The sequence below is a fragment of the Phyllobates terribilis genome, unplaced genomic scaffold (assembly GCF_046119375.1).
Source record: "Phyllobates terribilis strain yellow unplaced genomic scaffold, ASM4611937v1 Scaffold_12__6_contigs__length_324123572, whole genome shotgun sequence".
Taxonomy (NCBI): Eukaryota; Metazoa; Chordata; class Amphibia; order Anura; family Dendrobatidae; genus Phyllobates; species Phyllobates terribilis.
Genome location: NW_027362772.1, coordinates 261,627,273 through 261,651,691, shown reverse-complemented (window position 1 = coordinate 261,651,691; position 24,419 = coordinate 261,627,273). Strand labels below are relative to the sequence as shown.

Genomic DNA, 24,419 nt, shown 5'->3' with positions numbered 1-24,419 from the left:
ACTTGACTCCTGGAAAGCAGTGAATCCTCCGGCTGCTATCAGTCACATAAGCCGGCCTAAAAAGGCCTTTGATGATGACATCAAAGGTGCATGCCGGGTTTCCATAGGAATCTGGTGCAGACTAGCACAGAGGAAGCTGTTGGGGAAGGAAGAAGCAGAGCCCAGCGCTGGAGCCAGGACAGGTGAGCAACACAACACCGCGTATATTAGACCACATAGTAAATACTGCCATACAGCAATGTGCATGAAGCCTTAGGCTCGGTGTCCAGCACGCTTGGTGCTTGTTACAACAGATAATGCTGTTCCAATGCACTACGGACATAGATCATATAGATGTGTGAATAGATTATATAACCGACCGAGTTTTCTATCAAAGGGACTATGTGGTAACAAGGATTTAAGTCTGATGGTAAAGCTCCTGCTAATAACTTTCTCATACACTTTTGACGCCGATTTAACATGCGCAGGTTTTTCTAAGTGACTTTTCTTTTTTTGTCGTGTTGTATTCATCGCTATTTTTTTTTCAAAACGGAGTTGAAGAGTTTTGCGCAAATTCAAAGATGCTATTTTTTCTTGTCTTTTACATTTTGTTGCAGCTTTTTATGGTAAAAAGTCACATGAGCCTTTTAAATTGTTGCATGTTAGCCCTGAATAAAAAAATAAATAAATAAATTTAGAGATAGACTTTGTACTCTAGCAGAGAGCAAAAAATTTGTGACAATTAGTAAAGTCGCAATTGATGATTTAGATGAAAACATTTGGGTAAGAAAAATCACGGCCACATTGCTGAACACAGAAGAAAAACAGACAAAACCAATTAAAGTTAAGAAAGCTGCAAATTAAATAATGAATAAGGAGCAAACATAAAAGTTGCAATTAGAACCAGTTTTATTCTGGAAACAAGGTGCAAAGACAAATGATGAATCGGGTCCTTTGGGCTTGAATTACTCAACATTTTCAAAGTTGTGCTTGCTTGCAGTGAAGTGGATCTCTAGTTGAAATCTATAGGCGAAGAAAATCTTAGGGCACGTTCATTTGGAATGGGAAAAAAAAACAAAAAAAACACACGCTTTATTTATAAATATGAAAAAGTTTATATCAATCTTACACACACAATTCAAGTAACTTTGCTTCTATGGAACAGGATCCAAACTTAGAAGTGGAGTTTCCATACATCACAGACATGATACATTACTCGGCCCCAGGGGAAGAGCACGGTGCATTTTCTTATACATTATATATTTTTTCTTATCTGATTTTTAAAGTTAGCATTGCATAAATTCATTTATTCTTTTTGCCAAGTAAAGACTTTTTTCATTTGATCATAAGAAAGAGCCCAAAGACAGAAAGTCAGCAGAACCATCTGATGATGGTGGTCCGGGCGACTATACTTGTACGACAACGTTAGGGAAAAGAAGGATCAGTCATGTTAAAGAAGTTGTCCCCTTGTATAAAAGTTTGTCCCATAAGCTCCATTAGTAGTAAAAAAACAAACAAACAAAAAAAAAAAACTGTTCATTACTCACCCTTCAGGGGTCCAGTGCTCAATCTCCGCTGTGGCTCCTGTGTCCGATATGGTCGTCAACGCTGCAGCCAATTAGTGAGTGCAATGGCTCTGCTGATGTAGACAGCACGAGCTGCTCAGTTATCAGCTGCAGTCAATAATGGACACCAGGAGCAGAAGTGGAGACTCAAAGATGGACCGGAAAAGATGAGTACAGCACAGATATATATATTTTTTTTTTTACAATTAATGGAGCTTATTGGAAAAACTTTTCTAAAAAGGGACAACGCCTTTAAATTTCATCAAACGATCCCTTTGTTTTCAGGAAAGATAAGCTGCCAACAGAGATGTCCTGCAGCAGCTTTCTTCCCTTTTTGCACGCTCGGCTGAACTGAGCGTGCATGTCTACGAATCAAAAGAAGTTGGGAGGAATAGTTGTTGATCAATCCAGCTATTGGCTGACAACTACTGAATGGGTAGCAGCAACTTTTCCCTGCTGTTAATAAGTACAACTTGCACAATGCACTTCTTGTAACTAGTGATGAGCGAGTATGTTCTGTTAACCCTTTCGGCGAGCATGCTCGGGTGCTCACCGAGTATCTTCAGAGTGCTCGGGTGTTATGTTTTAGTCACTCGGTGCTTATGATTTGCGACGGTTTGATAGGCATTCCTCACATGTATTAAAGCTAAGAAACAGGCATTCTTCACATGTATTAAAGCTGTCAAACAGTCGCAAATCATGAGCACGGAGTGACTAAAACATAACACCCGAGCACGCTGAAGATACTCGGAAAACACCAGAGCATGCTCATAAATCTCGAGTAACGAGCATGCTCGCTCATCACTACTTGTAACCTAATTCAGGAAGAATCTTTATAAATAAGGAAGACAAATGTAAAATAAAAATATATTAGATATGTCCACCTTAACCACAATTTTTATTGCTCCAAATTAAAGCAAATAGTAGCAGCAACAAGATCCAAACACTTACTGTCTACAGCTCCTAGGCAGAACAATGCATCTCCATGGTAACAATACTACAAATTAGAACCTTGTGTAGTCAGACTGTGAAGTCCTATTCCCAACTATTCTTTTCTTCTTGTTAAATTATATCCGATAGTCGCCCACTTCTTGTAACCTAGGACTAACTGAAGGGCGTACGGAGCATCAGACTGGTTAGGGTTCGTGTGTAGTCATGTAGACACATTGTTTCTACAGATTTTATGCAACCCAAAGTTGCAGAACATTTTCAAATCAAGGCTATATACAATATGGGCTATATAGAAAAAATGTTGTTTTTTTAGTATTTTGATGCATATTTGCAATATAAATTGGTTGCAAAAGTGGTCATACCCTGTAAAGTTCTTTGAGAATATATAATTACAAATGTTAACTTTCTGATCAATATAATCACTGATTAAATATGGTGCAAGTGCACTAATCTTGAGGACTGTGACAGTTCTGGTGGGCAGTCAGTGTTGATATGGGATACATCCAAAACCAAACAGTGAAAGCAACCAAAGTCAACCATTCAGGTGAACGATGATCCTAATAAATGTCCTGTAGGGGGCAGCACTGTTACAAGACCGTTCACACATGGACAGAAAAAATAGTATGAAGGCACAGAGGTTTGAGGTCTTCAGTGTGAACAGCATGGAAATAAATCGTGAACTCTACAGTTATTGTCTTAGGAGTATGGGAAAAGAAGACAAAATCTTCCTCCGTTTGATAAGAAATGAATCATCTGTACAATCTTGAGAATAATAACTTGCCTTCAATATATAAAATAATGAAAAATATTCTGGGCTCATGTGTTTGGTGCAGATTTTCCCCAAGTAAAATACATTGCAAAGTGGATGAATGTTAACTTGACCTCATCCACATGCTATGTTTTTTTTAGCTTTTTTTTTTTCCTTTTAATTAATACGGAACCCGCGCTGAAGTTGTTTTTGTGTTGCAGAATATCGCCTTTTTAGTGCTGTTTTAACCCATTCATTTCAATAGGGACCCTGAAATCCACAAGTTAATCTGCTGATCTGCATTGTGTTATTGAACACACAAAAATGCAGGAATACCGGTAATTGAGATTAGAAATATGAAGGCAAAATCCAAACCGAATAAGCAATGTGTGAATGGATTTGCATATAGTGCATGGAGATTTTGCTGCAAATTTGCCACGGATTTCACCCTATGCTTTTGCAAAGGGTAAAAAAAAAACTGCAATGAAAGAATTGACGTGCTGCAAATTTCAAAAGGTCAATTAATGCAAGGAACGTTTTTGCATTTCCGCTAGACTATTCTTCTCTGGTGCTACCGTATATTGTACTGATTTCTTGCATTCAAATCCGTGTGGAAAATCTGCATCAAATAGAAACTGATTTTACCCTATAGGGAAAAAATATTCATTTTGAAAATGCCAACTGGACAACCCCTTTATATTCCACAACAAACAGTGAAAACCTAGAAAACCTACAAGCCGAACCATTATAAGATTACTAAAGGTGCGACTACTGGCAACAATCACCGAAGCCTGAGAGTATGGTAAGCAGTATAGAAAATTTCCAAAGGTCACTTGTGGGAGATTGTAGAAAGACTGTCATGGTGAATGTGAATACTCGAAAAATCCATAAAAAACAATCATATACAATGCTGGGCTTCCATATACAAAAGATTACTATAGGCTGCCATGTGACCTTCAATGCACTTAGCACCATTATGGTGGAGTGTCCATACAGCGGAGAACACACAGTCAGACTAGATCAATTTCTTAGGAGCCAATGTAACTCTTTTAGTGGCCAGGCAAGAAGAATTATAACAGGTATTAACAATAAACAGCCAAAAAGTTAGATTATGTTCAATGAGTTTTCAAAGTTTTTTTTGGAGCGGATCTCAAAAATCCTCCTGGAAAACGCTTCCAATTCCTTTCTATATAAAATCCACTTTTCTGTTCACATGAGTTTTTTTTTTTCCTGAAGAGGTTTTTAAAAAAAAAAAAAAGTGCATATTTACTTCTTGGAAGAGGATCCTGAAGGAAACCTGTCAAAATGCGGTAATGTCACAACAAAAAAAACTGCAACCTTAGAAAAAACAAAAACCTTTTCAAAACCATTTTTTTTTCTGAAATAGTCTCTGCTTGAAAAATTCATGATTTTGACCTGCTGAAAAAACTGCACATTAAAAGTTTGACGCTGGCATCCAAGACTAAGTGCGCTGGCCACCCGGGTTCGAGGACTTTTCCTGCCCCGTACAAAAGGTATTGTAAACTCTGAGCATTAGCCTAATAAAGTGCACATATTACTTCTATAGAAAAATAAGCTCAATATAATGTCAGCCCTGTATATTCAGTGCACACGGGTGCTGCATACATGGCAAATCTGGATTCAGCCTTATACCAGTCTAAGAGGAGCATGATCCGCAGACGGTGACGGGGCAGATGGTGATGACTCCGGCGGGATCAGGTGCTGGGCAGGTGAGGCGACCACTTCTGGCCGTCTTGCGTTTTTCCTGTGGACCCGTAGCCGGATGCATATCCCTCGGACACGGCGCTTTCTCTGAAGTCGCTCGGCCCGGCAGACTTGCAGCAGCAGCAGCTCCTCAGTGAGGAGATCAGACGCGTCCTGATAACACGAGTGCACAGAACAAACATGATGCAGTTCGCTCCTCCCTGGAAACTATTCCCAATACCCTGGGAAGAAAAAAAAAGTATGAAAAATAATATGAGTTTATCATCCAATGTGTCTACAATAAAGCAAAGATGCTCCATTAAAATAATATGATCCTAAAAGGGGGCTTAAATGGACTCAGTCTGTCCCCTACAAAACTGAAATTAAACATTTCACATAGTGGGATTTCAATTGGTGCCAAGTCCCCTAGTACGATACATTTGACTTATTTTGTTTTTTTTATAGAAACATATGGAAATGGGGAGGCTTCGGTGAACCCGAGTGTTCCACTTCACCCCTTCCATTTTCCTCCCTTTCCCTTTGCTTTAAGATGATTGACAGCACTTGCTTAACACTGCACGTATTCAATACTCAGCTCTGCACACCGACACTGCAAGAGTCAACAGCGCACAAACAATGTCAGTGCGTTCGGCTGCCCTCTAATCACCCTGTCCTGTGAGCATCATCCATCCGCTGCTGTGCGATCCTGCTTGCCGATACAGACCCAGGAATCAGACCTGAGCACACTGACACTGTTGTTCTCAGCTGTGTGTGTGCAGGCAGGGCTGAGGATTCGATACAGGCAGCGCCCCTTGGAGCACTGTCAATCATCACAAGGGGAAGGGCGGAAGATGGTAATGAGCGAGGTGGAACAGTGCCCCGAGAACTTGGTCCTGCCATGGGTGCAGCAAAGACCCCACTTTCACATATGTAATAAAACTATCTTAACATGAAAAAAAAAATAATTAAAATCTACAGCAGAATGATTTTTATAGGAACCAAGTCCCCTATATGAATATAAATTGTTTGTTTATTTTCAGTTGTGAAAGTGACAGACTCCTTTTAAAGATATTGATGACCTATTCTTAGGATAGGTCATGAATATCAGATTGATGGTGGTCCGACATCCCCTCCAATCAGCTGTTTCTTATTTCTGCCAGATGCAAAGAGAGCCGGACAGCACAGCTCCGCTCACTGTGTGGCACCATTTCCCGGGTGCTGCATTCAGCTCCTATTCACATCAAAAGGAGCCGAGTTGCAATACCTGAGAATGGCCACTATAGCATGAAAGGTGCTGTGTTGTGAACATTGATCAGAGCGCGCATCTGGCCGCCATCGGAGATAATTACACCCAATCGGTGGAGGTGCCGGGCGTTGCACCCCAACCAATACTAATCCTGGAAGACCCTGTTTAAGGAGGTTTGAACAATTTCTTCTTGTTAGAGTTTCTAAACATTAAAAGGAATATGTTAACCAGATAAGTAAAGGTACTGTCCATCTTTGGGGACATTTTTAACTTAAATGCAGTCATTTGGGGTTAAAATAATTTTTGTAATTGGCTTTAATTAAAAATGTTGCAGTTTGTTTTCTACAGTCTGCCTTGCACTGACTACTGCCAGCTGCAGAATGAGCTAACTGAGAATCAGTCAGTGAGCCCTGATGGGAGAATTTGTAACTCTTCTGTCTTTTGTTTAGCTCCTCACCACATATTTATGATCACAGACCATGTCAAAGTTGAATGTGCAGTGAAACAAAGGGACTGTAAAAATCAAACGGTGCAAAATGAGTAATGAAACCCAATTGCAATAATGATTTTTAGCCCCAAATAAATGCATTTAAAGAAGAAAAAGTCCCTTAAAAATGGACAACCCCTTTAATTATCTCTCTCTCCTGTCCAATGTTTGACATTGATACCCGTATGGCTGTGCAGTTATCTCACAGACCCTCTGTGCTGTTGTGTCCTGGTTTATGATATGACCGGCGATGGTCCCACTTACATGCAATACAACAAGGATGGGGTTGTGCACGGCTGGCGAGTCGCAGAGAGTCAATATAAAGCGTATGGTGCTCCAGATACGGAGAACGATGAAGATGATGGGGATGAAAATGAGCTTCTTGTCCGCTATGGCTCTGGGCTGGTACACGGTAGCGGCCCTCAGGATCGGACGGTATTCAGACAACGCCCTATGCTGCAAGAAGGAGGGAGAAGTCACATTAAGGGCAGCAGCAACAGATGACCAACCTCCTACCATGTACTAACAAAATTACATATATCCATTATTATCTGTTTTATGAAGCTGCTGTAAGGTCAGGGATACGCTGCATCTAATGACTGCCAATGGGGTCGCTGTTGGATTTTTCGGTGACAGGCTGCAACTTTGCCCCCATAAACAACGAAAATTAGATTATAAAAAATAAACAAAAAAAACCAAAACCTTGCATTGAAAATAAAATGTACAGCAGTAATAAAACGGTGTATAACTATATTGTGCCCCCTGGTGTTATCAGAAGGTAAAACAAGGACTATGAACTTTTTACACAACTGAAGTGAATCAATCTAGTAACTGCAGAGGAGGATCCGTCACATTTTGCACAGGGGGGTCTGGAGCAGAAGTTACACTTTAGCTAGAGGGATCCTCCATCTAGGAAGGTCATGTTATGTTGCCAGGATATAATATGCTGATCGGTGGGCATCCAAACTTTAAGGGTTCATTTAATCTGGCAGATAATTCCTAGGAAAGCTCATTTCCCAATTATTGATCTATCTAAAACAGACTGCGGATCATCCATTGAATGAGCAAAACGCTCGTTTGTCAAGTGGAAATCATTTGTAAGCTAGCTAAAAATAATTTTTCTCGGCAGCACATGTCCTCTGCAAACAGGACATGTGCTGCAGAGAAAATTATTATTTCATGTGCACAGAACGATTGTTTTAACGATCGTTCTGTGCACATTTAAGTGCAGTTGGCCAGTCCAAACAAGCTATTAAACAACTGCCAATTGGCGTTTTATTTGTCCTGTAAATGCCTTGAAGACAATTAAAGGAATCACTAAACCTAGAAAACTTTTTTTTTTAACATTTTTAATAATAAATATTTGTCCTGAGTTTGTCAGACTGTAGCAGTCCTGAAATATTCCCACAGAGAAAAAAAAATGGGTCAATCACCTGCCAATCTGCTCCAATTCCCGCTGGTGACTGGCAGAAGGGGGTAAGGCTTAGGGAAAAGGTGTAGCTTAATCTTTTGTCTTACTGCAGATAGGGAAAAGGGGGGGCTCCTGCTGCCGAAGTGGTCTTAAAACCACACACAGAATAATGAGAAGGCGAAGGGGGGGGGGGGGGCATGACTAATTTCCTTGGACACAAGGAAGAGATCATATATTTCTCATTTTAAGTTTGAATATGAGACTGAATAGAATGAAGGTCAAAGAGAAGAATAATAGAGGAAATTTGGGTATTTTCTTTTTAGCATTTTCTAGGTTTAGTGTTTCTGAAAAGAAAAAAAAAAATTAAGAATGTGTTTTTACCGCTCTACCGATGTGCTTCTTTATTCGCAGGTACAGCACCAGTAAGATCAGATACGCCAGGATCTCCCAGGCTTTCCCCGTTAGAAGCATCCATATTAACTTGTCTTTAGCTTCTATGTTGATCCAACACCAACCGACCGAGACGTAGGATGCGTCATAGCCAATCTTCTGGAGGTACACTGCAGCCACAGTGATCACCAGCGGAACGCCCCAGCTGTGCACAGAGAACATCGTGTTATACAGCAAATAACCAATGCAATCTGTATATACAGCAATAGACACTTATATAAGGACAGTATATAAAGTACATGACCAGGTGTTGGTTCTTTTCCTGTCTTGTTATATGCAGTTTAGACTTCACTCCTCAGACGTTCAGCAGTCTCAGCTCAAATCCATCTATTGAAGTTATTTAGCCCCCGACACCGTGAAGTAAGTAGAAGTCGGTGTATAAACTCCGGTCACTGGTTAGCTCAGCCTTGTACATTCAGGTTATATAGATCTTCAATTTAATTGCATCATCTGACTCCTTCATATTGTTACCTTTCAAACCCAATGAAACATAGAGAAGCATAGCTTTCCTTTTCTATATTCGAGTATGCCCCTGAAAAAGCAGGAATGGCGAAACCCAGTATCAGAAAAAGAACTTGCCGTTCTGTTTGAAAAATGTTTGGACAAGTTACCTCTGAAAGGCGACTGTGACTGAACGCCATCTGGGTAGTAAACTAAAAAAGTGAGAATTTCACACTTAAGGGTCCAAGTTTTTCAATAAATTTTGATTTAAGGGTTATTCTCAAGTTGTACGATGATGGTGGCCTGACCACTGGTGACCACCACGAGAAAGGGCTCTGACCTATAGATAAATTGTAAGGGCTCCATAGTACGGATCGGTGGGGGTAGCAGTACTCTAACCCTCTTATTACTTGCCCAGTTGGGAGTAACCCTAATAGTCAATATGCCAAGATGAAATCAGAGATCAAGATGGGGATCGAAATGTCAGCTAGGTATGTTTTAAACTTACATCACTATGGTCAGTTTTGTATCTGGAATTAGGCCTCATTCAGACACTGGTGTTTTGTCTCGTACATAAAAACAATACACCGATTTTCATCAGTGTTTTATCCGTGTGTCAATCTTTACCATCAGTGATTTTCTCATCTGCAAAAAAGTAACTAAAAAGGGTTCTCAAACTTCTTCTAACAAATAGTCAAGAAAAAGCAGACAGCACACAGAAGCAACTAGACTTGATTTCGCAATTCTGATCTGTGACACGGAGGAAAAAAGGATGTGTGCCCATTTTTTTGGGGGGAGACACTTGGTCCACAAAAAAAAACAAAAAAAACCACAGACATGTGTGCAGCCATATAGACTAAAAGATACATGTTCTACACAGGAAAAAAAAACTAAACAAAAGCAGATAAAAAAAATATTATCTTGTGGATTAAAAAAAAAAATTCAAATTCCAGTAGAATTTAGAAAAGAAAAATCCAAAGACAAACAAACAAAAAAAATGATATCAAACTATAGGAACAAGGAGAAGCCAAGGTAAGCATCTGACCGATCCGAGATGCTATTAATAATCCCCTCTCGGTGGCCAGAACTTCTCGGATTGCAGCTCGTGATCCCGATGACACCGTCTGTTTACTTTTTGTCTGACGTCTCGGGAGACGCTCAGTGCCACGTCTGACCCCAATCTTATACATGAGGCTTTTACCTTCTTCTACACAAACTCTCGAGACACAAGAGGATTTAGCTTTATAATTTAATGCCATTGTATAGGAAAGAATGCACAGAAAAATACACGGAAAACAAAACCTCATCAGTAGGATTCTAAAGGATGAAAAGAGGTCACATAATTCAAGAGAAAATTAAACCTGAAAAAGAGTAATGAAAAAATATGAAAGAGATGAGGACTACTCATTTCTAACTTTTTTATTTATTTACAGGTTTATTTTTCAAGAGGTTTCCAATCTCAGAAAGTGATGTCATATTGATGGGGTCTGACTGCCGTGACCCCCACCAATCCTGAGAATAAAGAGGAACCAGCCCTTTACCAATTTAAACATATGTCAATCACTTTCTGCCATAGGAAAAACTACGATGGGACATCACCACCTACGCCCTGTGGAGAACCACCGGAGCGCCAAATGTCTAGAAGAGTAAGCAGCAATTATTTCTATATTCTATACCACTCCCTTTATCCTGGCAAATATTGAATAATAAAAATCCCTTTAATATGACATGGTAAAAAAAAAAAAAGTATGTGGATAAAAGCAAAGAAAAATAAAAGTTAAATTAAGACAGGGAAATGCTTCATGCAAATTGACTTTTTTTTCCCCTCTATCACTGGAGAAAACCAGCTTTCCATGTAATAATCACTCTATTGCCAGGGGCTTTAGCCAATTCCTGTGGGATAAATTCCAAAGCGTAAAACTCAGACTTAAAGGACTAATCTGCTCTGCTTAAATTGGGTATTATTCAAAACATACATTACACCAATATGTCCATAGAAACAACGACTATAAGATCATAGGGCCGAATTTCCAAAATAATCCCCCCTGAGATATACACCCTATTTCAGACTAAGCTTTAAAGTAATGGTTGGATGTTAATGACGAGCGCCTCTTGTATTCGAACCAGGATAGAAAATAATGCAGAAGGTACAGATACGAGACCCCTTTGTGATTATTTTTATATCCTGTCGTTCTTCGAGGGCAGCTTCTTTGAAGATTTAGGAAATTTTACCACATGCGCTTTTTCTACCAAAATAGGCAATCTTCTCTGTTTGTTGCAGATTTGATGCAGCATTTTATTTTGCGCAAAACTGCTCTACACTTAAAAACACAGTTGCCTTTTTTTTCCGGCTGCCCGTAGAAATATGAAGGAAAATTGCACAATTCTACAGCATCTTCGAAGACACAGCGGGCAGGAGTATTCATGAAATCACATCCACTTCACTTAAACTGTTAAATGCAGCAGATCTGTTGCACAAAAATACGCAGTGGCATTAACGCTACATGGGAACACGGCCTTATGTAAATCACGTAACATCAGCAACTGTGCCAGTATGTGAAAGGGAGGAAAAACAAAAGGGACAAAAGGTTAGAATTAGTGATGAGCGAGCACTAAAATGCTCGGGTGCTCGATGCTCGGGTCGAGCACATTGGAATACTAGGGTGCTTTACCCGAGCAACGAGCCCAATGTAAGTCTATGGGAACCTAGAGCATTTTTCAGGCGGCTCCCCCTGGCGGTCTGCAGAGGGCCTAAAAATTTCCCAACTAGATAGGAACAGTGTTCCAATGACATGGGAACAGCATGGGGAAGACCCCTGGAAGCATCTCTGACTCCAGGTCACTGCTGTCAACAACGTTGTCGGAGTATTACGCCACTTTTACGGACTCACAATAAAACATACAAAAATGAAACCAAAATGGATTTTCCTGGGAAATATGTTAAGGAACATCCTTTCCAGGGTAATGACTAGTATATAAAGCAAAATAAATAACCAAAAACAAAAATACTCCTCCACACCCTGGGCTATGTTCACACGTAGCGTTTTTGATGCCTTTTTTTCACTTTTAAATTGCTTTCAACCGTGACAATTGCATTCACCAGGAAATATAATTTTAACATTTTACAACCTTATCTGGCCATGTGGTGTGTGAGATATCATCAGACACATCATGTTTCATTTATGAAGGAGGGACTCAAAGTCAAAAAGCCTATTTCTATAGGGCCATCAGGCGACCTTTACTATTCTTTAAGGGCCAGCAGTCGGCCCTCACTATTCTTACAGAGCAATCAGTCGGCTATGTTTTATTGTTCCCATTACTAAAGAGTGGGTCTCCTATACTGTTATTGTGTATGCAGTGAGTGACAGGGCTGCCCAAAATTTGGACGCACCCCAATACCCCTTTGAAGAGACTTAGAGGAGGGCCTCCTGAAAACAATGTTCCCATTATTAGGAAGTAGGTCTTCCATTGTGTTTGCCTATGCAGTGAATGCAAGGGTTGCCAAAAATTGGGAGGCACTCCATTGCCCTTTGGAAGAGACGTAGAGGAGGGCCTCAAAAAAATAAATGTTCCCATTAGAAAGGAGCGGGTCTCTTATACTTGAAATGCGCATGCACTAAGTGTATGGGCTGACAAACATTTACCCCTGGGGGGTATACATAAACATACACTCCCTGACAGAAGTTATGTCGCTTATACATGTTATGTAAAAAAAAAAACAACTTATAACCTGACGTTAAATTCATCCATTGGTTTTATAAATTACTCTTTTGAAAGCTGAAACCCTCCCAAATTTGGTTTAGGTTAAGAAAATAAATTGGCATCAATGCTGAAATATTGATCATTTAATGAAAACAGAATGGTCAGATTTTGGCAAGACAAAAGGTTGTCGCCTGGTCATATAATGCACCCAATCCTAGTTTACAGCCTCACCAGTGCTCAGTAAATGATCGGATAATTAGTGGGCGTGTATAAAAAGAAACCCAGCACCCCAGACCTTCACTTGAACTGCAACTTGAACTCTGACAACATGCCAAATATCCACCCTGCGACCAGCCTTGATTATCAAGAGGCTGAAGACCAGATCCACTGCAGAGGTGGCTGGCACCTTTAATGAGTCTCAGCGTCGAGTACAAAGAATTAAGAAAAGATTTGAAGAGATTGGAGATGTGTTTGACAAGCCCAGGTCCGTCAGACCCCGCAAGACAACTGCTCAGGAGGAACGTTTGTTGGTTAGAAAATCCAAAGCAAGCCCCTCTTCCACTGCATCAGAGCTCCAACAGGCCTGGTCACCTCAAGTCCCTGTGTCAACCAGAACAGTTTGTAGGATTCTGTCTCGAAATGGCCTCCATGGTCGAATCAGTGCCCAGAAGCCAGCACTAAACAAAAGGCAAATAAAAAACCGTGTGGCATTTGCAAAGTCCCACAGCCTGCTAAACAGAAGGACGCTGGCAGAAGGTGGATTTCTCTGATGAATCTTCAGTAGAATTACACCACAACCGCCGCAAATACTGCAGGAGTCCTACTGGAGCCCGTATGGATCCAAAATAACCCAGAAAACAGTTAAATTTGGTGGTGGAAAGATCATGGTCTGGGGTTACATTCAGTATGGGGGTGCGCAAAACATTTGCAAGGTGGAAAGGAATATCAATAGCCTAAAATATCAAGAAGTATTAGCTACCTCTTACATTCCAAATCATAAAAGGGGTCAAATTCTGCAGCAGGATGGAGCTCCACCTCATACATCCACCTCTACGACAAAGTTCCTCCAGGACTGTCCAGCCCAGTCACCAGACATGAACATCATTGAGCATGTTTGGGGTAGGATGAAAGAGGAAGCTTGGAAGACAAAACCAAAAAATCTAGATGAACTCTGGGAGGCATGTAAGACTGCATTCTTTGCTTTTCCTGATGACTTCATTAATAAATTGTATCAATCATTGTTGAACCACATGGATGCAGTCCTTCAAGCTCATGGAAGTCACCCAAAATATTAAATATGACTCTAATAGCACCACAACTTCATTCACCAATGTTATGCAACATATATTTGTATTTTAAGATAATTATTTGTTTGAATATCACATTACTTTCTGTGGGCGACAAAACTTTTGTCTTGCCAAAATCTGACCATTCTGTGTCCATTAAATGATCAATATTTCAGAATTGATGCCAATTTATTTTCTTAACCTAAACCAAATTTGGGAGGGTACCAGTTTTCAAAAGAGTAATTTATAAAACAAATGGATAAATTTAATGTCAGGTTATAAGCTTTTATTTACATAACATGGATAAGCGACATAACTTCTGTCAGGAGTGTACTGTATAAAAAAAACACAGTAGTGCTTCCTGATGCTGCTACTTGAGAGTGTGCAACGACAGGTGCAGGGCAGGAGGCATCATGGACAGGGATTGGCTTGAATGCACAACAGCGGAATAAGCAATGGTGCCACCAGCAAACACCGTTCCTGGACCATGGGGTTCGGCCCACAAAGTCAGGTGCTTTGCTGCCATGTGCCTGATCATGCTGGTGGTGGTCAGGTTGGTCTTTTTGCCACCCCTGCTGATGCTGGCCTGGCAGGTGGTGCAAATGGCCTTTTTGGGGTTATCGGCAGAGTCTTTAAAAAACAACCAGACTCGGGAAGACCTAACAGTTATACTGGCAACTTCCTTCGTGTTGGTGTTACGGGGAAAGGTTGCCTGCCTTCTGTCTGCGGCCACCACACTGCTTCTTCCTGCCTGTTGGGGTGCTCTGCCTTGTGTGCTGCTGTCCTCGCTCTGCATGTCCTCCTGTCAGGTTGGGTCAGTTACTATATCATCCACCACCTCGTCTTCCACTTCCGCACCCTGGTCCTCCTCCTGACTTTCTGGCAGTTGTGTCTCATCATTGTCCACCTCTTGTGACACTTTCCCACCATCGCCTTCGTGTGACCGTGGCTGCTCAAATATTTGGGCATCGCTACATGCGATCTCCTCTTGCCCCCTTCAAGTGGATCGGGCGAGAGGCCTGAATCTATAAATGGAAAAGTGAACAGCTCTTCGGAGTGTCCAAGTGTGGGATAAGTTGTCTCCGGGCACTCGGCATGGTGGGAGGAAGGAGGATCAGGGTGAGAAATATGCGGTCCAGACTCACGGCTACTGAGACTTGACCGTGTGGAAGACAGGGTGGTGGTGGTGGTGGCTAAGTGACTGGAAGCATTATCCACTATCCAACCAACAACCTTTTGACACTGCTCTGGGTTCAATATTGGTGTGCTGCGGTCCCCTAGGAACTGGGACAGGAAGGTCGGGCGAGAAGATGTGGGTGTTTGTTGTGGCACAATTTCAGCTTGCCCAAGGCTTCGCCCTCTGTATGCACCATCACGTCCAGTTCCCCATCCCTTGCCACGCGCCTTGCGCATTTTAAATGGAGGACAATATCTTCCACACTCACTGCAAATGGCTGAATTTGGAGCGAAGTTATACGTAATCCGTGTGATGGAGAAACTACAGTTTTAAATACCTGGCCTGTAGGTATGGTGTATATTTTGAACAGCAAACTGGTGCCAAAAACTTTGCTGACACACTGAAAAAAAAATTTGAATGGAGGCCAGAAATGGCAGAATTTTCAGCGCAATTATATGTGATCCGTGTGACGGACAAACCACAATTTTAAATAGCTGGATTTCTAGCGCTGTAATATGGAAAGGACCTGGCTGTATTCTGCAGTGTCAACAAGCAAATGGCGCAGAAAAATAGTGTTCTCTGGATTGCTTTTTAAGCAAATAATGAGGATTAAGATCCCAAAAAAAGTATTCCTGGCCCCTGATACCTGGGCCTTTGTCTAGGAATGTCTAACAGCAGCAGAAGGCAGAATTGGAATGGAGCCTCTTGTGCTATATGCACTGCAGTCTGCTATATACACTGCCTGCCTATATACACTGCCTGCCTGATATCTCTGCAGATGGATTAGTCCTCAGAAGGACTGTTTGCTAAGATGGATATGTGTAATGTACGGTTTTCTCCCTACACTACCTAATACACAAGCAAATCTCTCCCTAGCTCACCAGCACCTCTCCCTACACTGTCTGATTGCGGAGTGACTGATGAGCACGGCTGCGCCAGGTCTGATATAGACCAGATGACGCTGTGTGGCCAGACAATCACTGTAATGCCACAACCAACATGGCTATGGCATTACAGTGAGTGGCAGGCAATCCCTGCATGTTGAGCGCCAAACATGCAGGGAGGGGACCCGAGCATCTCACAAGTACTCGGCAAGCTCCGAGCATCTCGAGTACAGAGGTGCTCAGGTGAGTACCGAATACTTACGAGTATGCTCGCTCATCACTAGTTAGAATGCTACATGAAGAGATGCGTGTTTTAGAGGAGATGCCCACTGAACTCAGAGCTGCAGCTGAAAGACGCAAGACAAGAAGGGAAACTTGTCCAATTTGTTTACATTTGTGAACGATTCTTGCATTGGAAATAACAGAACTTTCTTTGATGACGTAACACCTGGTTCCTAGATTCTGAAAAATGAAACATTTTTTAGACTTTTTTTTTTCCCCTGTGAATTCCAAATGCCACACTTTAGTTAAACTTATTCAGAAAAGTGTATAATTGCTGCTATTGACCCTGAAGGTGAGACGCACTTGATGTTAAGAGCTTATGGAGAACATAGCAGATAAGGTTCATACGGAAGACTTCAAGTCATCAGTGACAGCAGGGAATTCATTTCCTACTGAAAAAATATGTTTTAAAAAATTCACGCTGAGCCCTGTTCTTGTGCAGCATCAGTATTATTGAAATCTAAAATATGAACATGGGCTGTGGGATGACAAAAAGTGGCCACTGAATGTCCAAGTAGGTAAAACTTAGGCAACTATCTAACCTTGTGTTGCATTTACATGCAACATTGTGGTCCTCCTGAATAAAAACATAGGCAGTAACACAGTCTGAACTGTGCCTTAAAGGGGTTACATACCTCTTTTGATATTTTTATTTACTTAAATGCATGAATTTGGGGCAAAAAAACATTTCTGCAATTCAATGCCATTCAAAGTGTTGCACCGTTTTGCTTTTACAGGCTGTTTCCCTGCACATTCAACTTTGATGTGTTCTGTGGCCATAAATCAGTTGAGAGGAGCTAAGAAAAACACAGAATTATATACTCTGCCATTGGATCATCAGAACGAACTGACTGACTGATTCTCAGTTAACTCACTGCAACAAACAGTGCAGCAAACAGGATATAAAAGGCAAACTGTGAAAATTTTTAATGGAACCCAATTGCAAAAAGGATTTTTAGCCATAGACACGTACATTTAGAAAAAAAAATGGACCTGCGGCCAATGAAAAAGCATATACCCCAGCTTTCCTTTTTAGATGCCAATATTGCAGTCTGTTCAGAAGACAAGAGTCTTGGCCATAGGAGTCTGCAGAGGATTTATTAGTAAAATGGTAATAGGATAACAAAAATTACTCCTTCCTAATAAAGTTGCATCCATAGGAAGGCATTGAGTTTAATCCTGAAGACTGAAGTAGTGGATGCTACTGAACATGGAGAATACCGGGCAGCAGGCAATAGACCCTACACACATGCCCTCTATGCCATAAGCCAGCAATGCTTTGGGCTCAATATAATGGCTACATCAAGTCATGCTGCTATGTCTTGCCATTAGCACAGTAGTGACAGGGCGGTTGTGCAATCACTTTTCCCTTTTGCAAAATTTCTCAACTCCAATGCCATGATATCAGGTCTCAGGAATCCCCACTGGTCTGATCACACTGACATGTAAGAACATATTTATTATTGCAATGTATCAATGTTTTACGTCATTTAGAATTTGCGCTAAACTTAAAACATGGCGAGAAACAGAGGCAAATTTAAGCTTTTGGCACAAAGTTCTGAACATATTTATTATTATTATTTTTTTATTTTAAAGTTGCATATTCTAGACTGGAAGTGGTGGAAAAAAATGCATTACATGCTCCAACCATTTTTTGTACTTGTGTAAAAGGTCACAATGTATGCAAAATTTACATTAACTTGCAACATTTGGCACACTGGTCTCAGGCTGGCAACATTAGGAAGTGTTTACAAACATTTAAAAAGTTTTGCACAGAATTTACCCTTAAGGTGCCACATATGATAAATATTTGGACTTGAAGTTTGTGCACTAATCATCATTTTTGATAAATGTTCGATTTGTGTCTGGAGCGGCCTTTGCATCATTATTAAAATTTTGATTGCTTTGTGGGCGGCAGCCGGAGGAGATTATACAAATTAGGGGGCAATTTGTGTGAATGTAACAACATCCGATGTAGCAGAACTAGTTTGCAAAACCAGTCAGGCTGCAAATACTATTTTTAGTGGTTGGTCCTGCTTGACTTTTCTTTCTGCAATGGTTTGATGAAGTTTATTGTTGCAGTGTCCCCGCTTGCGACCTGTGCAATCTTCGTGATTCAGAACATTTTCCATGTAATGAGCAGATAAGCAGCGTCCTACAAATCACATTCACATTCTGGAATTTGAGATTTTGCAGATTTTTAGAGCCAATGATTTGTCCGATGATTCCTCTGAAGGCATGGAGAGTGAAGCCAATGCTGAATGGCTGCAGGGATTGTGTGACAATATCACGCGATCCCTGGGAAAGCTAGACACCATTGGAAAGGTGCCGCCACGGAAGCTGAGTAAAAGGGGGCAGTCAGACGGCCATAATGATTGAATTGCAATCCTCGGACTAGCAGTCCGCTCTCCTGACCTGAGTGTGACAGCATGTGTTTCTATGTAGCCGTCATGCTCAGGTCAGGAGAGTCGACGGTCAGTCCAAGGATTGCAATGCGATCCTTGTGCGAGTATAACGATCGTCTGATTGCGCCCTAAAAGGTTATTATCTTATGAGGGGGAAATAGAGATTGAAAAGGGCTTGCCCGGGTAGTGGACAACCCCTTTAAGGAAAAAAAAATCCTGGGTTTCATGGGGGGTCAGCTGACAGTCCTATCTGTGTGAGAGCCCGCGACAGATGAATGTTGGGGGGAGATATGGATCCGACACGTCTGATTCCAGACTGCCAGTCTTTTTATTTTTCCGGAAATAAGTTGCCGCCAGAACCATCAGCCAAACGTAAAGGGTTCAGGCGGGCGTATTTTATGGTCCATATACGTACCACAAGGCCCGGACTGGCCGCGGGTCTCCCAACCTGATCTTACAGTCTCATAGACACATACAAGGCTGTAAGTTCAGGTCAGGAGACCCGCGGCCAGTCCAGACTTGTGGTATAGACAGTAAAATACGCTTGTCTGAACCCGGTCTTACGCTGACAAGGCGCATGTTGGCTAGCCGTATGGGACGGAAACTCTGCCCTCTAAAAAAAACAAAACAATTGTTGCACGGTTGGGTGATCCTTGGAGGAGTGGCCAGTCGCATCATGTAGCGGCAGCCTTACTAACTCTCTGTTAAAGTGAACTCACTGACAATTTTGAGTTAACTCATTCTGCAGCTAGCCACATATCCATTCATGGACCCACAAGTCAGGGCCCTTGACCACCTCCATGTAGTGTAGCAAGCAATGTTCTCACTTGTCAGACAAGTGGTTATTGTTCGCTCTCGCAGATATAAATGTGCGGAGTAAATCTGCAGCCGCGGTCACATGAAATCTTGTTTACTCCAATGATAGAAGATGAGAGGAGCTCTCGGAGCATTCATCAACTAAACAGCACGACCCCAGAACTAATCCATCACATTAGAAACAACAACAAAATCAGCACAGAAGTGAGAACGCTCCGTGCAGACAAAGGCCGGTCTGTAAAGACGAGCGACCACAGCGGAGACGAGCGGCACCGATGACTTGGCCACTAGGGAGAATAGCCGCGTGTTCACATCTTGTGTATATGCTGCAGACCTGAGTGCGGGAAATCCACAGCGTAAAACAGCACTGCCAAGCAGAAAACGCAATAAATCTGTTATGTGTGAACACAGCCTTCATGAGCGTCCTGAGGAACTAATGGGCTGTCCATAATTTCACTACTAAAATACAAAGCGCTCGCCCTAGTCACATTTCCTAATATACTGTACGTCCGATCGCTCTAAGGAGGCAGAATAGTCACATGCATAATATGGAGGAAAGTATTGGGACACAAGTCTTAATTCCTGAATTCAGGTCCTTCCTTCAGGCTCCATTGCTCGCAGGTGTATTACATCGGGCCCCCTCCCCAGTTGTATTAAGTCGGGCTCCCGGCCCCCTCCCCACCCCAGTTATATTACGTCCGGCTCCCGGCCCCCTCCCCACCTCAGTTGTATTACACCCGGCTCCTGGTTCCCTCCAACCCCAGTATATTACATCAGGCCCCTGGTGTAATACATCCGGCTCCTGGCCCCCTCCCAACTCCAGTGTATTACATCTGGCTCCTGGCCCCCTCCCACCCCAGTGTATTACATCCGGCCCCTCTCCACTAGCATTAACATCAGCACAAACACTGCGCCCCCACTGGGAGCTTCATGGCCGACCAGCTGCATGCAGCCTTACATCACCAAGCACAATGCCGAGCGTCAGATGGAGTGGTGTAAACCCGTCACCACTGGACTCTGGAGAAGACGTGTTCTGTGCAGTGACAGATCACACTTCTCTATCTGGCATCTGATGGATAAGTCTGGGTTTGGTGAATGCAGGAGAATGTTACCCCCTGACTGCACTGTGCTAAATGTAGTTTGGTTGAGCCCAATCCGCTGGCCAACTACTGTTTATGGAACCACCAGTATAATCCCAGACAGCAGATACGAGGGGGAACGTATAATCAGATATATTGGATTTTAACATCCTTGATCCTTTTTTCTCAAGGGAGATAGACACCTTTTGGCAGCAGCTTTTCTCCCCTCTCCGCGGTGTCTATCCATGCATGCTCCCCCGACACACTGCATATGACATGCACGCTGCAGCCTGTCCTCCCGTCACCTCACCATCTTCCTGCTCACAAATGTGGAATCATCTAAATAATTACAGCTTCCCCTTATTGATTATATCATTGATGACGACGATGGATTTTATTTGTCCTACGAAGCTTTTCAGCCCCGTCACTGCCACGAAACTAATGCTGGTTTCAGTAACGCTTTTTCAGAATAGAAAGGGGAAGGAAAGCAACGTGGTTTTTTTTTTGGATCAAAGTTACAATAGATTTTCAGTAAATAATACAGAAGTTGTGTGTGTTGTGTATCAGCTCCTCACCTGATTATCCGCGGCAGCCTTTACTTTTCTAAGTTTGTGCAATTATCCACTTATTATACACGGCATGAAATGGTCGGGACGTTCAAAATGTGTAAAAGTATTAAAAATATGTTATACTAAAAGTGGAAACAATCAGCAAGCCGTATACTTCCTGATAGGTTCCTGACAGCAGAACTTCCCAAGCTGTGGCTGAACACCTGCCTCCACTGTCAGGTTAATGAGGCATCATGGCTTGCTAGGAATGAGGACAGGGCAATGCTCACGGTCAGCCATACTTCCTGGCGGTGGATGAATGTTCATGTTGCAGTTTGTACCAACCTGATGGGATGGAACCAGTAGACCATGTGCTCGGCGAGGCTCTGCTGGGACTGGACGATGGTGATGTAGAGGTACAGGGCCACCGCCACCGTCCAAAAGAACGAGCTGGTGTTGGAGAAGGTGGAGAGAGCCCCCTGGGCTACGCAGTCCCAGCTCGTGCCCTGGAAATCTCGCAGGACCCCATAGAAGTAGGAGGCGGCAGAGAGTAAGTCCGCCACCGACAGGAAGAGGAGCAGCTGACGAGGACGACTCCGGAGCTCGGGCCAACGGACATGGGTGAAGATGATGAGCAGAGATCCCAGAAAAGAGAGCGCGCAGGACAAGAGGACGGTCACCTGCTCCGACAGGTACAGGGTTTGCTGGGGAACGTCCGTCCAAGCCATTGGGGAACGCTCAAACCTGCGGAGAAAGAGGCAAACGATTAGTGGCAGCATCAGGTCCCCAACAGGCGAGCGGCAGCCCCACCGGCACCCAACAGGCATGTAGTGAACTAACACACTAATATAACAGGTGGATCGCTTACTGACACCCACCTGGGACCCCAGCACTACTTCCTCATTCTCCGCTATCACAGCAGAGAACGTCCCATGTGTGACAATAATTCATAGTGACATCTACAGAGCAGCGCGGACACCGCAGAGCGGAGCGGGAAACTGTGCACCAAGGTCAATAAGAACAAGTGACCTGAGTGCTAACAGCCCCATGTAATCGCCAGACCACAGACCCATGTAAACGACACACATAACCAGTCCCATGCAAGCTGAGCTCACGTCCAGTACTCCTCTGTATGCCCGGTAAGCAGAAAAAAGGATCCGATTCAAATGGAAGAAATACAGAAGGTGATTTCATGGATCCGTTTTCCAGAGACTTCTAAAAACAAATCCAGTTTCAATCAGTTTTTTCTTTAAGCCGGACAAAAAAAAAAGTTTGTCTGCACAACTTTTTTTTGCTGTGAACTGCGCCCAAACAGACAGAGGTTTGAGGTTTGTGGTTTGGAACTTGGAAGTAAATAGTAAAAATCACTTCCCAGGAATCTTCAAGAGTCAATAGTTAGATACTTGGTGATACACAGTGCGATACAGACATTAGATACACTGTGACACTATTACACAGTGGATACTCCGCGGTGCCGCGCCTGGTTGCCGCCTGTACACACTGGACCCTTGCACTCACCCGGAGCCGCGCTTTCCTCTCACCGATCTCCTGCCAGGACCCCGCACTCTCAGGATCTCGCTGCCGGCGGAGAACAGGGCGGAGCCTCTGCCCGGGACATCCGGGATGGCAGGAAACGTCCGCAGAGCCGGGGAGGAATGCCGGGAGCCCGGTGCAACCTCCGAGTCTTCTCTGCACTGTGGGAGTGTGCTCCCGCGTCCTGCCGCCAGTGGGCGCTGTGCTCCTGCGTCCTGCCGCCAGTGGGCGCTGTGCTCCTGCGTCCTGCCGCCAGTGGGCGCTGTGCTCCTGCGTCCTGCCGCCAGTGGGCGCTGTGCTCCTGCGTCCTGCCGCCAGTGGGCGCTGTGCTCCTGCGTCCTGCCGCCAGTGGGCGCTGTGCTCCTGCGTCCTGCCGCCAGTGGGCGCTGTGCTCCTCCGCCCTGCCGACAGTGGGCGCTGTGCTCCTGCGTCCTGCCGCCAGTGGACGCTGTGCTCCTCCGTCCTGCCGCCAGTGGGCGCTGTGCTCCTCCGTCCTGCCGCCAGTGGGCGCTGTGCTCCTCCGTCCTGCCGCCAGTGGGCGCTGTGCTCCTGCGTCCTGCCGCCAGTGGGCGCTGTGCTCCTGCGTCCTGCCGCCAGTGGGCTCTGTGCTCCTGCGTCCTGCCGCCAGTGGGCGCCGTGCTCCTCCGTCCTGCCGCCAGTGGGCGCCGTGCTTCTCCATCCTGTCGCCAGTGGGCGCCGTGCTCCTGCGTCCTTCCGCCAGTGGGCGCCGTGCTCCTGCGTCCTTCCGCCAGTGGGCGCCGTGCTCCTGCGTCCTTCCGCCAGTGGGCGCCGTGCTCCTGCGTCCTTCCGCCAGTGGGCGCCGTGCTCCTGCGTCCTTCCGCCAGTGGGCGCCGTGCTCCTGCGTCCTTCCGCCAGTGGGCGCCGTGCTCCTGCGTCCTTCCGCCAGTGGGCGCCGTGCTCCTGCGTCCTTCCGCCAGTGGGCGCCGTGCTCCTGCGTCCTTCCGCCAGTGGGCGCCGTGCTCCTGCGTCCTTCCGCCACTGGGCGCCGCGCTCCTGCGTCCTGCCGCCAGTGTGCGCCGCGCTCCTGCGTCCTGCCGCCAGTGGGCTCTGTGCTCCTGCATCCTGCCGCCAGTGGGCTCTGTGCTCCTGCATCCTGCCGCCAGTGGGCGCCGTGCTCCTCCATCCTGCCGCCAGTGGGCGCCGTGCTTCTCCATCCTGTCGCCAGTGGGCGCCGTGCTCCTGCGTCCTTCCGCCAGTGGGCGCCGTGCTCCTGCGTCCTTCCGCCAGTGGGCGCCGTGCTCCTGCGTCCTTCCGCCAGTGGGCGCCGTGCTCCTGCGTCCTTCCGCCAGTGGGCGCCGTGCTCCTGCGTCCTTCCGCCAGTGGGCGCCGTGCTCCTGCGTCCTTCCGCCAGTGGGCGCCGTGCTCCTGCGTCCTTCCGCCAGTGGGCGCCGTGCTCCTGCGTCCTTCCGCCACTGGGCGCCGCGCTCCTGCGTCCTGCCGCCAGTGTGCGCCGCGCTCCTGCGTCCTGCCGCCAGTGGGCTCTGTGCTCCTGCATCCTGCCGCCAGTGGGCTCTGTGCTCCTGCATCCTGCCGCCAGTGGGCGCCGTGCTCCTCCATCCTGCCGCCAGTGGGCGCCGTGCTTCTCCATCCTGTCGCCAGTGGGCGCCGTGCTCCTGCGTCCTTCCGCCAGTGGGCGCCGTGCTCCTGCGTCCTTCCGCCAGTGGGCGCCGTGCTCCTGCGTCCTTCCGCCAGTGGGCGCCGTGC

General features: G+C 44.6%; 1 protein-coding gene across 3 annotated transcripts; it reads right to left on the bottom strand.

Moving 5' to 3' along the window:
- Positions 1–870: 870 nt before the first annotated feature.
- GPR157 (G protein-coupled receptor 157) lies at positions 871–22,905 on the bottom strand. Of its 3 annotated transcripts, none has more exons than XR_012252492.1 (6): positions 22,680–22,905; positions 21,507–21,905; positions 8,473–8,686; positions 6,945–7,136; positions 4,897–5,189; positions 871–1,002 (listed from the first exon to the last, which is right to left on the bottom strand). XR_012252492.1 is itself a non-coding variant. In XM_073656929.1 (5 exons), exons 2-5 carry the CDS (start codon positions 21,887–21,889, stop codon positions 4,959–4,961), a joined length of 1,020 nt encoding a protein of 339 aa, XP_073513030.1. In that variant the 5' UTR covers positions 21,890–21,905; positions 22,680–22,902; the 3' UTR covers positions 2,138–4,958. The 3 variants fall into 3 exon arrangements, 1 of the variants encoding a protein (XP_073513030.1); XR_012252491.1 differs by having other exon boundaries at positions 871–1,019; positions 22,680–22,904; XM_073656929.1 differs by lacking the exon at positions 871–1,002 and having other exon boundaries at positions 2,138–5,189; positions 22,680–22,902.
- Positions 22,906–24,419: the final 1,514 nt, after the last annotated feature.